This window comes from Myotis daubentonii, chromosome 2 (genome assembly GCF_963259705.1).
Source record: "Myotis daubentonii chromosome 2, mMyoDau2.1, whole genome shotgun sequence".
Taxonomy (NCBI): domain Eukaryota; kingdom Metazoa; phylum Chordata; class Mammalia; order Chiroptera; family Vespertilionidae; genus Myotis; species Myotis daubentonii.
In genome coordinates this window covers 79,594,661-79,610,567 of record NC_081841.1, presented here as the reverse complement: position 1 = coordinate 79,610,567, position 15,907 = coordinate 79,594,661, and the positions used below count along the sequence as shown (strand labels likewise).

Sequence of the window (15,907 nt, the reverse complement as noted above, 5' to 3'; positions counted from 1 at the left end):
ATACAACATTCTTCTTGCTTAAAAGTTGCAAAAACATTGTAATAAAAAGTACGAAGGGCCTGTCATGTTGCTGCATTCTAAAATGCAGACTGACCTGAAGGAGCTGTCTGGTAGGGACATAGCCTGGGTGATTGATAGAGCTGCTTCCTGAAAGTAACAAGAGGAGAGTTCTGAATGGAATGTGATTATCTGCCTTTAAATCATACAGCTTCTTCTTCTTATTGTTAAAGACACAGCAGATGATTTTATCATTCAAACCCTTTATTATCTTCTGTCCTAGCTTTTTGTTTGTTACTTTTTGGGGTTTTTTGTGTGTTTTTGTGTGTGTGTGTGTGTGTGTGTGTGTGTGTGTGTGTGTGTGTGTGTGTGTTTTTAGTATAAACAAATGAACTAAACAGCTTGCCCACAACCAGAGTGGGCTTGTTTCTGGGGTTGATCACATTCAGATTCAACTCAAATAATTTGAGAACTCATGTGCTGACTTCAATTGAGAGGATATATTTTAACTTCATTTCATAGATTTTTTTCCCCATAATGTTGCTGCTTTATTGTTCCCATTAACTTTCTGCAGAAACACTACGTGGAAAGAGCAGAAGTCAAGAATCATAACATGATTTAAATTATTAAATGTGTGGCTAATTTTTGAGCCCTTCACTCATCTATATATATAAAAGCCTAATGTGCAAAGTGTGCCCTTGGGAGTTCCACTGACCAGGAGTTCGATCGCTCGCTGTGATATGCGTTGACCATCAGGAGGCGGTGCAGAATGAAGGGAGGCCCTGGCTGGCAGCCGGCAGCTGCTAGGGACCCTACCCGTGCACAGATCTCCTGCGTGGGCCTCTAGTACATTATAAGAGTTGTTATTCCTACAATGGAAAATAGTGTTATGTAGGACTGAAGAATATCTGTGTTGATGCAACAACTCCTCCAAGACTCAAGAAGTCAGAGAGGCCACAACTGTGAAACGTTGCTTCTTTTCTGCATTAGTGAACATTTGGAGATCTAGGTCAACGTAAAACCAAACAGAGGAGGAGTAGCAGACATTTCTCAAACTGTAAAATGTCTACCAAATCTAAACAGAATTTAGATATTGATAATAAGAATTCTAAGAGAGCAGTTGATATATATCATTACAAGTGACCTTGTGTGTCACTTAACTAAATTCACAATCTATGATGAAGAATCCCTTATTGTGTTACTTATTTATAACAGTGATAATTTGAGCTGAATGTCAATCATTCCGTATGTTAAAGTGAAGTCACCTGAGTTAGTGGGTCAACCATGCATACTTAGCTATAACTTCGGGAAATAGACAGTCCTTCCCTAGATGAGAAATTTAGTAATATGAGAAGAGAAGATCTATGTGGGATGGCTAATATTTTCCTTAGAATTAGATACAAAAATGATATTAATTAAATGCTAAATTACATATTGGTGCTAATCAATGTAGAGAAAAGAATTGTGTCTGTGTAGGTACTTTATGTATGCACAGAGAGGGCAAAAAAAGTATCATCCATATATAATAGAATCAGCACTATAATTACATTTATAAAACAGCAAACAGAGTTATGTTATGCTTTTAGTGGCATCTAAAGGGAACATGCATTTATTAAAATTATGTTGCTCAGGCTGCACAGATTTTTCAACAAATAAAAAATTAATTCTGTATCAGCTAAAATCTAACATGTGACAAATTGAGTTTCTTACATAGAATATGGGTTATAGTATCCTATATGAGCCAGGCTGTATCAAATATAGATTCCTATAACACATACATCTTCTACATATAGAAACAACACTTATAAAATAGATATTCAAGTATATGATCCAACACTTATTCCACTAAGTATATTGTACCATAAAACCAGTTTGCATAAAGTGCAACAAAGTATAATTTTTGGAAAAATGTTGGGATTTTATTTTAGGTTTTCAAAGATGTTTCCTTTTATAGATGACAAACCTTGGATTTGAAATCATATGAAAACTTTACAAAAACATTTGTTTCAAACTTCCTGCATTTTCATTTTGTAATCAAAATAAAGCATAACATTATATATGTGCTAGAGGCCTGGTGCATGAAATTCAAGCACTCGGGGGAGGAGGTCCCTCAGCCTGGCCTGTGCCCTCTCACAATCCGGGAGCCCTAAGCCATCATTCAGACATCCTTAGCGCTGCTACGGAGATGGGAAAGGCTCCTGCCACTAGCGCTGCGCTCGCCAGCGTGAACCTGGCTTCTGGCTGAGCAGTGCTCCCCCTATGGGAGTGCACTGACCACCAGGGGGCAGCTCCTGTGTTGAGCATCTGCCCCCTGCACATTATAATGACTGGTTGACCTATCTACTGTCTGCTCCCTGGTGGTCAGTGCATGTCATAGCGAGCAGTTGAGTGGCCTTAGCATATCATTAGCATATTACGCTTTGATTGGTTGAACAGACAACCAGACACTTAGCATATTAGGCTTTTATTATATAGGATATTTGATGGGCTGAATGTAAATAATCAATGTTCCACGTTTTAACTCTGTACTGGCAGAGCGATGACAAGAATTTCAGGCGTGGGTCAACCTGGAGAAGGCAGTTTCCTCCCCGTGAAGTACATGGAATCAGCATGATGCCTGGGTCCTCAGAAACATTACCAGCCGGATTCAGGTTAACCACAACATCTGGACAATCAAGGAAAATGGCGACGGATGGTACAGATGTTTTGCATTTCTGCTTCTGAAGTCAAAAGCTCATTTAGCAAATGCTAGTATCATTCTCTGACCTTGCATAGCTTTTTGGAATTGTTTTCTTGAGTTGGTTTGCTTTGCTTGAAGTTTGCTTTGCTTTCATCAGACCAGACTCTTTTGCAAACTACTAATGCATGAACTCATGGCACTTTATTTACATTTAAACAATGATTTATAATATCCTAAAAGAAAAATGTTCACATCTAGGAAGATTAATAAGCATCAGCATGATTTGTGTTTCTTTTCTATTCCTAAATTAAAAAATTTGTTTAATTAGAGGTAGTAATTGGAAATTAACTCCACTGTCATCCACATATTTGAATATTTCAAGTTTTATATGTCACCTTAGGAACTCAGACTCATCAGATACTCTCACCTTTGACCGAGGTAGAAGGCCGTAAATAAACAAGCACAACCATGAGAAGAGAATTAAACAAACACGAAACCAACAGTCATTTCCCAATGAGCACTTCCTTCTGTGGACATTAGAATTGTGTTACCTACTTTCCAAAGGAAAATAGCCATTCCAGAGGAGAGACAAGTAGGCATGCAGTCACACAGCTATTTCTGTTTGATAAGCATTAAAAAGCAAATAGCCCCACTCTATTATGGCAATCACCTAGAACTGTTTCTTCCCAACTTTACAGTTATCATGGCCTTTAAAATTCATTCCCGCATAAACTGTGACCTTTGATTCACATGTTTTCTAACTTGTTAATATTATGGAACATGCTAGCAAAATTTATGAGTTATTTAACATGATTAAAATTAGTGTAGAACCCCTTCAATACTCTGAAGGGAAAACACCCACCCTACTAAATCCTCTAAGAGCCATCTTTGCTTTAAAAACAGAAGCGTCCTGGGGAGCTGCTCTTGTTGCAGATTTCATCTCAGGAGAAGGCACAGCTTGAAAGCTCAGTTGAATCGCATTGGAATACACTTTCATTCGTAACTTGGTCTAGCGAAAAGGAATGTGAGTGGCTATATCTGAGAGAAAGAATGTCTACTGATAAGTTCAGGCTCCCTTCATGCGGGGAAAAGAAATCTTTCTCATCTGAAATTCTGTACTCAATCGTCCAAGTCCCTCTAAAGCCCTTTTCTCCATTTGCAGTTGCCTCTTCAAGACTGCAGAGGTTAGACAACTCCACTGTTCGCACATACTCATGTTGACAAGCCACTCAAAGGAGGCAGCACTGACTTGCTGTGAGTAGTTTTCCTTGGCTGACAAAAACCAAACCACCACAAAAATGGAACCTACATAGACTAGTAAATATACACAATACTCTTTGGTACGGCCTAGCAGAACAGAGGTGAGATAACCCCTTTGAATTGCTAGAGGGTGGAAAGGAATCTATATTTTAACTCTTCATCTAGGATTTTCTATCATCATCTGTCTGCTGTGGTTCAAGGTCTGTTTGTTTGTTGGAGGCCTGTCACTATCTTAATACACACCAATGGGTTGCTACCAGTCTTCTACGTTTTAGTAGGATATTATATTGACGCTCATAGCAATATTTATTGATGAGAGTTTGGCGCTTACAGAAAAATACACTTTTAAGTGAGTATTTTAATAAGGGAAGCTGAAATATGCAGGGAGTGATTTTCAGAGTCAAATAGTGGCAGAGACAGGAAAATGATTTGGAGATGATTTCATTTTAAAAATAAAAACATAACTGAGAACTTTGAACTTTTAGTATGCTGTTTTTCACCACTATGATTTATATTTGTTGAAATTAAATATGAATTTTAAGTATCTCAGGCTAAAGCATAGGAACAGAGTTAAATTACTTTGTAAGAATTGTGGACAGGACTAACAGAAAACCTTGAAATGTAATCATAAGGTGTAACGTATGTGTAGTTACAGAAATACTAGTTGGTGGAATTGACTTGCAAATCTATACCAAAATGGAGTTTCATTAGCAGTCTTAGAAAAACTGGCTTCCTAGATTATAAATGTCAAGTGCTCATAAAACATTTTTTAACCTAAAACTGTACATTACCAAAATACTTTACCATTCACAATGAATTAATATTTTAGAAAAATACTTGTAGAGCAATAATTAGAAGAAAATATATGCACAGAGAAGGGAGAGGAAGCAGTTGTAGGCAGAGGAACAGCTCATCTTGTGCTGTTTATTCATTGCCTTGAACGAAAAGCTCCACACAACTTATTGTTGGTCTTTGGGGCTTAATTTAGGAGCTGATATGTTGCCTTATTTAGGTCACTATTTGAAGCTGCTGATGGTAAAATAAAAAGCCTTCAGATAAGAGATTTAATTTCAGAATATAAAACCCTAACATTAAAATTTTAATTGCAGTATGAAATTTGGCATCTAATTGGGCATGATCTAAAGTATATAATAATTTGGCTAATTTGGCTAAATGAGAAGCTTTTTAAAATACTGTTTGGAATAGCTTCTATATATAACATAATTTTCCCAGAAATGAATACTTCACTAAGTTACAAATGTCTACTTAATATGTTGAATAGTGCTTGCTTTTTAGCTCTTGACTGATGGGTAGAATAACTCTTTAACTATTTGCGATCTGTATTTTGTGCATGGCATTCAAGTTCATATTTTCTAGTTACCATTCAATAGGAAAAAACTCATTTACCATAGGTTAATCTAGGACAACCAATTTTTATTTTGACATAACATTAGCAACTTTGTCATTAAAATAATTTAGAACATTATTTATTATTTATTTTGTGTAAGGAATAGTAATTGTGGACTTTTCCTAAAAATATTATGATAGGCAAAAGTCAATGATGCTACATCTCTGATGCAGATCCTTTAAAATGTTATTTATTATCATTATATTATTGTCATAATTAAACCAACCTATCTCCAAAAGAGCTCTAAAATACTGGTAAATGAGCTAGAATACAAATCTATTCCAAGGAATAGGCCAACTATGCCCAATTTATTATTAAGCAAGCTGTAAATATTTCAAAGGAACTGCTGACATTTTCTTTGAACACCTTTTTTTTTTAATATTCCCATCATACTTTCCACAAAAGTGAGCAAATATTATTTGTTAAGCTTGCCTGCACAGAATTGGAGAAGAGCAAATGTTCATTACATACAGCTGTTGGTTACATCCTGGATGATATCCTGTTCATTATCTCTTAGGACAGGAGGAGGCAGGCTGCATGGCGGCAGCCTGTGTAATGGGGTAGGGAGACTTTTCAGTCTGGGACCTTTCGGTAAACTAACGCTGTCCATTGAATATTCTAGATGTCGTCTTTTCGGTCTACCCTACCTAAAGTGCACTACCATCCAAGAAGACGAGCAGTGAACACCTTTGTGAAAACTGAATTCTAAGGAAATAACCACAAGTAATGGTTTATTAAACTGAAAATGTGATTTGGGGGGAGTCAGATATCATGTTTGATTAGTTCACTACAGTTGTAAGAAAATGCTTAAGTCATTTGAATAATAAACATCATCCACATCATAACTTCTGTACAACAGATGCTTTTATGAAATGGAGCCACCTGTTTTTTCATGTTTTATTGTAATATACTAGGCATTTATGTATTACTGTGTATGTATTTCTTTTTAAATGTGTAAGTCTTATGTAAATGGATATAAATATGATTTTTTAAAAAATAAAATATATGGTTCATGGCGTCTCAAGTGCAAACATTTGACAATACCAAGAACTGTTTGTATTTTACCATTCCACCATTTTTACAGTTTTTGAATTATAACTGTCAAGTTGGTATGTTTCCTGGAAGCATGTTTCATGCCTCCACATGTTTCACCTTCAAAGTCTGTCAATACTTAAAGCTGAAAACCTGCCTCTGATCGTGTAAGAAAGAATGATTTAACCTGGAACTGGAGCCAAAAATAGACCTTTCAAGGCAATCAGGGATGTCCTCTATCTTTAGAAATAGCACTGTGATGGCTCGATCTCCTTTTCAATACAAGACAAAACCAAACTGTTTACAAGAGTCAAAAAGATTATTTAAAAAAATTTATAAAGAAAAAGACATTATCTTCTCTTGTTACCTGTGGACCAATAATTTTTTTTTCTTTACTGAGAACCACATGTCCATTCAAATATCTTGAACCGCCAGCAAGAACTGTTCAGTGAATGTCAACCACTGCAAAGTCCCAGGCTCGTTTCCACTGGAAGAAAACAAAACCCCGCAACCCTCCCCCTTTGTCAGTGTACCAGGGCAATAGCCAGAGTCATGTCTAATGTTATAAGCTTTTAGCCGAGATGGCCTTGTTTCGACTTCCCTGAAGTCAGTCTTATCAGAGGAAAGAAATGAAAGACAGAATGATTAACATATATAGTGTATAAAGTATAGAAGAGTAATCTCTTCCCTGTGGCTTTATTTGGTGGTGTTGCTGTTGTTTATTCTTTGTTTATATGGGAGATTTCAGAGTAAAACCTATTTAAGAATACATTTATCTATCTGCTGATTTTCTGCTGTTTGATCTTATTAAGTGCAAGACCTGTCATTAGTAATTTCATTTTTGTATTTAATTTGCTATGTTTGCACGTACATTACATTTGTTTTGATGTCTACTTTTGTTTAAACAGATTCAGTCATAAAGTAATGGTAACAAAAGCCCTCTCCATTGTCAATAAAAAAAATACTTCCAATTCTCTGTTTAAGCTTTGTTTTCTAGTCACGTAAATTTGAACAATTTACTGAATATCATTCTTTTAAGGAATCTCCTCAAAAGTGAGTCAGCCACAAGGGGGAGTGCTAAACTTGCTTATGAGAGTGATTTTACAATTTTCTGAAAATGTTGCCTGGGCAGAAACAATGGAAAAGAGCTTTTTAAGCTCATCTGAACATGGGAATGCTGATTCACAGAAATGAAATATAATATAAAAACTATGATATTATAACAATATAAACTACATTTGTATCTACTCATACAGGATTTAATCACAGAAGTTTCTCCCCTTTAGAGATCATAAGCAAGAAATAGTAATCATTTATAACAGACTCAAATATATAGGGATAAAAAAGGTCCATCTATGTGTCTCAAAAAGCATAAAATACTCTTTAATTTATAGGATAATATCTTTCAGATTCTAAAATCCATTTAATCCACTTAAAATTCATTTAATGACCATCTAGCAATATTATACATTTTCACATAATTAATAATCTAAGCCTTTACAGATACAGTTTTGTATAAACCAAACTGCTTTTTAAATGCAAAACAGGTCTTAATTGTATATACCCAATATATTTTCATGGGAAAAATAACTTGAAAAACACTTCTATAGATTTTAAAAGAAAATCTTTATATTTTAATTTTTCCAATGTCTTACAGTAAAAGAATTATAAAAATATGAAAGAAGCTCATACAGAATTTATTTCATCAAATTTAAATATGACTGCATTTTTAGTAACATTATATTGTTATTTTTAAAGGTACATTTAATTCAGAATATTTTAGGTACTATGTAGTAAAAGTGCTTTATGATATAAGTATTAAAGTAGAAATTTCCTTTCCCCCCCCAAATTTTAAGCAATCTGATGACGTGAGTGTCTTTCTGGCCCCATAATTATTAGTATGAACGTGACATCCTCTGACCCTTCAAAGGAGATATATATTTCCTCAACCAGACACAAGAAAAAGCTGCTTTCCCAGTCTTGTGCATTGTCTTCTTCTCACTCAACTAGAAGACAGCTCCAGCCTGCTTGCTGACCTTCCCTTTCGATGTGATTATCAGGGAAAATGTGCAAGAGATCAAAGTTGTAACCTTTACACACTTCTTGCCCCTGTGTAATATACCTTGAGTTTATTATACCTGGCAAATGATACAGTTTCAGCTAAAGAATTTTCCATCTCAAATTAACTGAATCTTACATGAAAAAGTAAGGTAATACAATTAAATGCTAAGATATAACAAATGGATTATTTGTTAAGATTACAGATGTGATAATGGACTAAATGTACCCAATATAAGCTACACTTTAAGAAACCCAACAGTTTCAAATTATAAACTGAATGTCTGTCTAGTTGGTTTAATTGAGGCTACTAAAATAATTAACAAAAACAACTAGATGAATATAGTTTTTCCAGATGTAACGATCAAAAAGCCAATTTAAGCAAATAGGAATTTATTTGAGGAACTCATTTATTTGAATGGCCTATGGTCCAGGTAAAAAGCACACGTTTTCAAAATGTCTTTATACAGTTTGTAAGCAATTTTATACAACAGACAAGTAAATATTCTCCTTATCTAATATCTCTGACATATATTTCATATACCCAGATTATCATATTAGGACAGCTATTCTTCACAACAATGTTCCTGATGGACTGAAAGATTAAGGAATACTTTGAGTACCATCAAAGACTCAATGGGCATGGTATATTTTTGTGTTTAAATGAATTCTTTGATTACTGATAACATGTCCAACTCTATGTCAACCAAATATTTAATTATCCATATTGTCTACTCTGATTAATTGGAACATTATCATAAGCTTATTAACAAAGATTCATTTTTCAGTGTTTTAAAAAATATATCAATGGTTTTATACAAGTTTAAATGCAAAGATGTGTTTGAATAGCACAACATTTTTAGTGCGTCATTTAAAAATCAGAGATTTTGCATAAAAATCTGATATTTTTTGTTTCTCTTACATAATGTAAAAACTTCTACATTTCTTCCTGAAAAGCTTTTTTTTTGCCAGTGTACCCCATTTCATATCATTTCCTTGTTTCCATAAGAAGCCGGAATCAATAAGTACAGTCCACTAAGCACCAAAACAAGAGGAGGGGCTCCAAAGAAACCTCCACTCCATGACAGAGAAAGGATTCAATGACCTCCAGACTCTTGGCCAGGCACAGGATTCCCTTGACTAAGTAACAAATGACCTGACCCCAGAGCTGTATCCAGGAAGCCAGCCTTCCCTCAGGAAATGACAAGACAGATCCAGCTACCTAGGAAATCACCGATTAGATGATTACCATGCATGCGGGCAACTCAATAACATTAGAAAACTTTCCAAATTTCCATAAGAAAAATTGTAATCATTTTTTTTTACTTCAACTTGAATTTTAGGTTTTGGGTCAAAGCTGCAGATGCTTATTTTTAGGAAGTGGCTCTATATTAATGTCACTTTCAATCAAAATGCTTTTGGGGGAGGTACAATTTTTAAAAATCATTCATTAGATACGTTTTTCTAAAATTAAAGTGCTAGACAACCTATAATGAGTCATGTTATAAGAAATCGTATCATTGTAAACATGTTACAATGCTAATTGGGTCTAATCACTAGTCTTCGAGTTCATTTTTTTTAAGACCACACCTCACAATTCACATTTCAGTTTGCAAGTAATTTCGATGTAAATAGTTATTTCTGTGAAATAATTCAAAAACCTTGACTCCAATTAGTAAACTGACTCAAAAAAAGTCATGATGCTTGCTTTAGTACTTCTTCTATGTGCCTAAAAATGCTGGGGTCTTCGATCGTAGGCGTTACCTGAAAAGAGAAGTGGAGGTATGAGTGCACTTTCTTAAAACCCTTTCATACATTTCATAATTAAATAATTACATGCAATGTTGGATTCCCCATCATTTTATAATACTCATATACGTAAATGTTCAAAAATAGGGAACTTTGAACCTAATATTTTAAAATGTCCCTCAGCTTTACAGAATGATAAAACAAACTGTCCCGTTAGCAAAACTAATGGTCCTCAATGCTATTTTCTACAGAATTCCTCTTGAGATTTTCTATGTGCCTCTATAAAAATAAAATTTTTTTTGCACTTGCACTACTCTACTATTAAAATATGTATATCTCAGTATGTACAATATTCAGAAAAAATTTAAAAATCCATATGCTTGGATCAGCCTAAAGTTTCCTAAAATAATTTTCACTCAATACAATTAGCATATGTATCAATGCAAAGAGTTAAACAGGTATTGCCAGCCTTAATTACTTGCTTTCTCACTAACAGCCATTAATGAATACAATGCAGGAAAATGTAATTCAATAAAGATTGCATTTCCACAAGTTTGATTGGATTTAACTAACAAATTTACTAATAGTAATATTTTCACACACTGATTCTTATATTCTCAAAACATATGATTTTAATTAATCTGTGGTTCTCCAAAGCCATGATTCCTACAGAGTGACTATGCAATTTCTCACTTAACATTTTAAAAAGTGCTATTATGTGTATTTTAGGGATGCAATTCATACTTGAGAACCATTTTTAAGAACTCTGCTGATGCCAAAGAAATGGGGATAAACCATTTCAAAACTCATTATTAAACATCCTTGATAATTTACCTTATAAGGCTTGCCATTGACAAGGGCAGACAGAGCTGACCGGGGAATTTTGCCAGATCTAGTTTTGGGTAATTGTTTGACAAAAACTGCATTTCGAAAAGCAGCCACAGGGCCAATGCTCTGTCTAACGTGCTTCACAATTTCTTCCAACACTTGTTCCTCGGTTGTATTGATACCTGGGGAGAAGGTCAGATGGGAAGCAGCGAATTAACCTTAGTTAATCATTCAGGGCCCCAACAGTCAGGGAGGACAAAGCTCTCACCTTTTCTCAATACGCAGAGGGCTAAGGGGACATGCCCTTTCAAAGGGTCTTCCTTGCCAACAACAGCGCAGTCAGCCACGGTGCCATGGGAAAGGACTGACTGTAATAAGAAAAAGCATTCATTTAGTGCATGTGTGTGCGCTCGCATGTGTGTGTGTGTGTGTGTGTGTGTGTATAAATTATTTTAACTGGGAAACTAAGTACATGTCAGATAACTCAAAAACACGTATCTGTCTTTGTGAAAATTACTACTAATTCACAATTCATATCTTACTACTGGTGTGAATGATTAGGATCCCCATGGTAGTCACTCACTAAAGGCTGACAGTAATTAAGACAAATTGCTTAGTTCACCTGGAAAGTAAGGGATTTGTTTCTTCATCTCAATCGTTTATTAGTGAAGTCAGGGAAAATATGCCGGGGATACCACAGGTTAACCAATTGCAACAGGTCTCTGAAAACAGACAGGCTCGTGGTGATTTGGCTTTAGTGGTGGCAACCAAAGGCTCACCTACCAGGAGTCCATGGCAGCCCCAGGACTAAAGACGTAGTGCTTATATTTTTGCATCTGTTACTAAGCAAAGACTAAAGCATTTATTTTCTTGAGTGACCACCCAACCAGAGAAGACTTTCCAAAACAAGAGACTGGACATGGAGTGAAGCCCTGACATCAAGGAATCACATTGTCCAGGAGCCGTTTTCCTATGCTCACCCGAAGCTCTCAGTGTCTTAAAGAACAAAGCAGCTACCTATCTGGAATCACAGGAACCAGCTGAGTAACCACAAGAAGCACAGAAGCTTAAGGTATAAAAAGCCATTTCTGCTGTGATGGGATTTAAAAAACTGAATATCCAAAAAGTTATTTTCTGAAAAAGTAATACATATTTCAGTGACTGCAAATCTCTAGTGATTAGACAAAACAGTGAACAAGATACCAACAGTTCATTTAGAAGTTCTCATTCTTTCTTCCAGTCATTCATTCAACAAAGATTGACTAAATACTTCCTGTGTTCCAGCCACTGCACTAGATTCAGTGGTGAGCAAAAATAGGCAGAGTGTGGTCTCATGGTGCCTATGGCCTAGTAGGGGACAGCAATATTAACAATCAAGCATAAATATTTGATTATCATAAGTGTCTAAATATAAAAGTGTAAGGGCTTTGGGGCATTAATCTGTTTTTATATGTGAAATAAAGCAAAAGTAATCAAGTTGGCCAAAGGATATGGATGTCAGAGAAACCTTCCCTTAGGAAATGACAATAAGCTCAGGTCTAAAGGATTAGTAGACATTGATTAGGCAAAGAGGAGGGAGCCCTTGGAAGGATTGTACATGTACAGTCACACCTGAAAGAAACCAGTGTGGCTGGAAAGCAGGCGCATGGCTGAGAAGATGAAGCTGCAGAGGTGAAGAAAGGCTGTGCAAAGACTTCCAACTGTAGTTTTAGCAGCACTGGGAGGTAATAAAGCACTTTCAGGAGTTGGGGAAGAGATGCAAGGTTGGATGGATTCTTAAAATTAACTTTATATTTTAGAGTAGTTTTAGGTTCATAGAAAACAGCAGAAGTACAGAAAGTTCCCATATACTAGTACCTCCCGCTCCTGTATATGAACAGCTTTCCCCACCATCAAAACCCCTCACCACAGTGGTATATTTGTCACAAGTGATGAACCAACATTGACACATCATGATCACCCTAGTCCAGTGATGGTAAACCTTTTGAGCTCGGCATGTCAGCATTTTGAAAAACCTTAACTTAACTCTGGTGCCGTGTCACATATAGAAATTTTTTGATATTTGCAACCATAGTAAAACAAAGACTTATATGTTTGATACTTATTTTATATATTTAAATGCCATTTAACAAAGAAAAATCAACCAAAAAAATGAGTTCGCGTGTCACCTCTGACATGCGTGTCATAGGTTCGCCATCACTGCCCTAGTCCATAGTTCACTTTAGAGCTCACTCTTGGTGGTGTACATCCCATGTGTTTTATGACATGTATCCACCATTACGATATTTTTCAGAATGGCTTCACTGCCCTAAAAAAAACCTGTGCTCTGCCTATTTACCCCTCACTTCCCGCTAACCCTTGGCAACCCATGATCTTTTTACTGTCTCCAAAGTCCTTTTCCAGAATGTCCTGTAGTTGGAATAAAACAGTAGATAGCCTTTTCAGATTGGCTTCTTTCACCTCAGAGTGGATTTTGAGAAACACAAACTTGTTTCATGTGGAGAATAAGTAGAAGATTGTTAAGAGTAAGTATCACAGTTTGCAGGGAAACCACCTAAGAGGCTCCTAGCATAGACCAAGGATATGGCAGTTGGGACTGAAGATTCTAGTTTATTTAGAAGTAAAATGGATACAGGTTCTAAATTGGATATGGAGCACGAAGAAGCGGAAGGGTTAAGAATGATTCTGTGCATTTGGGTGAGCAGCCGGTTGGATAGTGATGTCATTTTCTAAACAAGAAAATGCTACTGAGGACTAGGCCTGAGAGGAAAGACCGTGTAATAAGTCTTGGAGACTTACTGAAGGAGTGTTGAGATAGCCAAGCCAAAGCAGTTGGAGCTGAGGAAAGGCTCAACCTGGAGATGCGTATTTGAATAGCATTAATGAAGGCTGCTAATGAAGGCTGTGGACATGGACAAATTTGAGAGAAAGCTGTGAGAGAAAAAAGTGAAAGCCTTAAGGAACTGCAATAGCTAATGGCTACACACACAAAAAAGCAGATAAACTTGACTAAAAAGGCACAACCAGAAAGGGAGGAAAGACATCAACAGAGTCTGGGTTATTTCACTTTCAACTCCCAAACTTTCTATAAAGAAACTTTTTCTCTTTTGAGTAAGCCAAATAGAAAATGAACATTCTCTCCTCCAAGCTCCTGGAAAACTCAATGAACTGCTAGAATGTTTGGTATAAACCTGGTATGCTACCTCTCACGGCCCTAATTAAACATACAAATCAACCTTTCTCCTCTATCCTATTGTTAGCATCCACTTTGAAATTTTGAGTTGCAAGGGTTCTCATCCACACAGGTTTTGACTTCTATAGTGTGGAGGGTAGAACTTGTTAAATAAATAGTTTCTATAAAACATGTTTTATTAACTCCATTGCTAAGGTAAATACATCCACGCCCTCCTTCCTTTAGCTGGGCCTGACTAAAAAGCTTCTGCAAAGCGCATACTCGACCATGCGATGCCATGTTCTCCCACTGCTTCAATATGAACTCTCCGGTGCTTCCAGCAGCTTTCCCATTTGTTATGGTCTTATTTACTTTTTGGTTTGTGTGTTGAGAGTGAAGAGTAAATTTAACTGCCAGAGATTTGTTTGGGTAGTCAGTACAGTCTGTCACCAGTTCACGCAAGAGAATACTTTGTCTGTGGCAGGTGGGATATGGATGGGATGGGGTCAATTCTGTAATTCTGAGTTACTGTTCCTATTTTTATGAACAATTTTACTTGACAAGCCAGAGTTAAAATTGCCAAAAACACATTTATGACAGTGTTCACTGGTGCCATGAGCCTCTGTACCTGAGTTTTTGGAATGCCAAGATATCAGTTCAAATCACTGTTAAAAAAAAAAAATCAATCATTCAGATATTTTGTCACCTAACCAATATGATGTGATTTAAACTAAATTAAACGACAAAACTTCTAAATTGTCATTCTTTCACATTGTTATTTTAAGCTCACCACGTTGCCTTCCTCAATCTTAGTGTTTTTAGAAGTAGATGGGAAAATGTTGACTGGGTTTCTATAAGGTCAGGGAGTATTTAAAATCAGAAGCAATACATAACACAGTTCTCTATAATTTCAAAGTTTCCCATTTTTTCCAACTGTGTATAAATTCTTAAAAATCTGTGAGAGACAAATCCCTTTCCATAATTGCATGTCATCTGTAAATGAGGTTCATAATTATAGTGGATAAAATATTATATTGATTTATCAGTGTTAAAAAGATACCATAAAGGAAAGGAGGCAACCAACTTCCTATTTTGGCCCCACCAACAATACTGACATGCCAAATAATGATTTCAACACCTGAGTCATTATAAAAGAAAACATCAAAATATGCCTTGCCAACATTTGAGAGACATAAGCGAGCCAAATGTCCCATGAGGAAAAACCATCAAAAGCTACATTTGTACATCCCTTTGTATAAATTCTATGACACAGCTGTGAAAAAGAAGAACCTCTTACCCTTTAAGACAGCATGGAGGAACCTGGAGAGTATAATGCTAAGTGAAATAAGCCAGTCAGAGAAAGACAAGTATCACAAGATTTCACTCATATGTGGAATCGAGTGAACAAAATAAACTGATGAACAAAATAGATCCAGAGACATAGAAGCATGGAACAGACTGAGGAATCTCAGAGGGAAGGCAAGGATAGGGGGTCGGTGGGGAGAGTCACTGGGAAACTTACATGCATATATGCATAACCCATGGATACAGACAATGGTGTGGTGAAGGCCTGGGAGGGGCAGGTGTGGGGTAGAGGGAATTGACGGGGAAAAGAGGGTACATCTGTAATACTTTCAACAATAAAGATAAATTTTTTAAAAAGAAAGTGACTGTGAAATAAATAAACGAATAAAGTAAATTCTATGACATATCTGTGGTTAAT

General features: G+C 36.0%; 2 protein-coding genes across 8 annotated transcripts in view; one reads left to right on the top strand and one right to left on the bottom strand.

The window, feature by feature from the left end:
- The window catches only part of PPFIA2 (PTPRF interacting protein alpha 2), a 462,495-nt gene extending 456,134 nt beyond the window's left edge, over positions 1-6,361 (top strand). For 6 of the 7 annotated variants that reach the window (XM_059683716.1, XM_059683713.1, XM_059683711.1 and 3 more), the window contains 3 exons: positions 2,533-2,692; positions 3,840-3,931; positions 5,968-6,361. In XM_059683716.1, coding sequence (XP_059539699.1) covers positions 2,533-2,692; positions 3,840-3,898 — 219 coding nt within the window. In that variant the 3' untranslated portion in view covers positions 3,899-3,931; positions 5,968-6,361. The remainder of the gene's footprint in view (positions 1-2,532; positions 2,693-3,839; positions 3,932-5,967) is intronic. The other variant, XM_059683712.1, reaches the window with a different exon arrangement.
- Positions 6,362-8,811: 2,450 nt separating this feature from the next.
- Positions 8,812-15,907, bottom strand: part of ACSS3 (acyl-CoA synthetase short chain family member 3) — a 144,806-nt gene continuing 137,710 nt past the window's right edge. The window contains exons 14-16 of the mRNA XM_059683717.1: positions 11,281-11,380; positions 11,019-11,194; positions 8,812-10,199 (exon numbers count right to left, since the gene is read on the bottom strand). Of these exons, the coding sequence (XP_059539700.1) occupies positions 10,131-10,199; positions 11,019-11,194; positions 11,281-11,380 (345 nt within the window). The 3' untranslated portion in view covers positions 8,812-10,130. The remainder of the gene's footprint in view (positions 10,200-11,018; positions 11,195-11,280; positions 11,381-15,907) is intronic.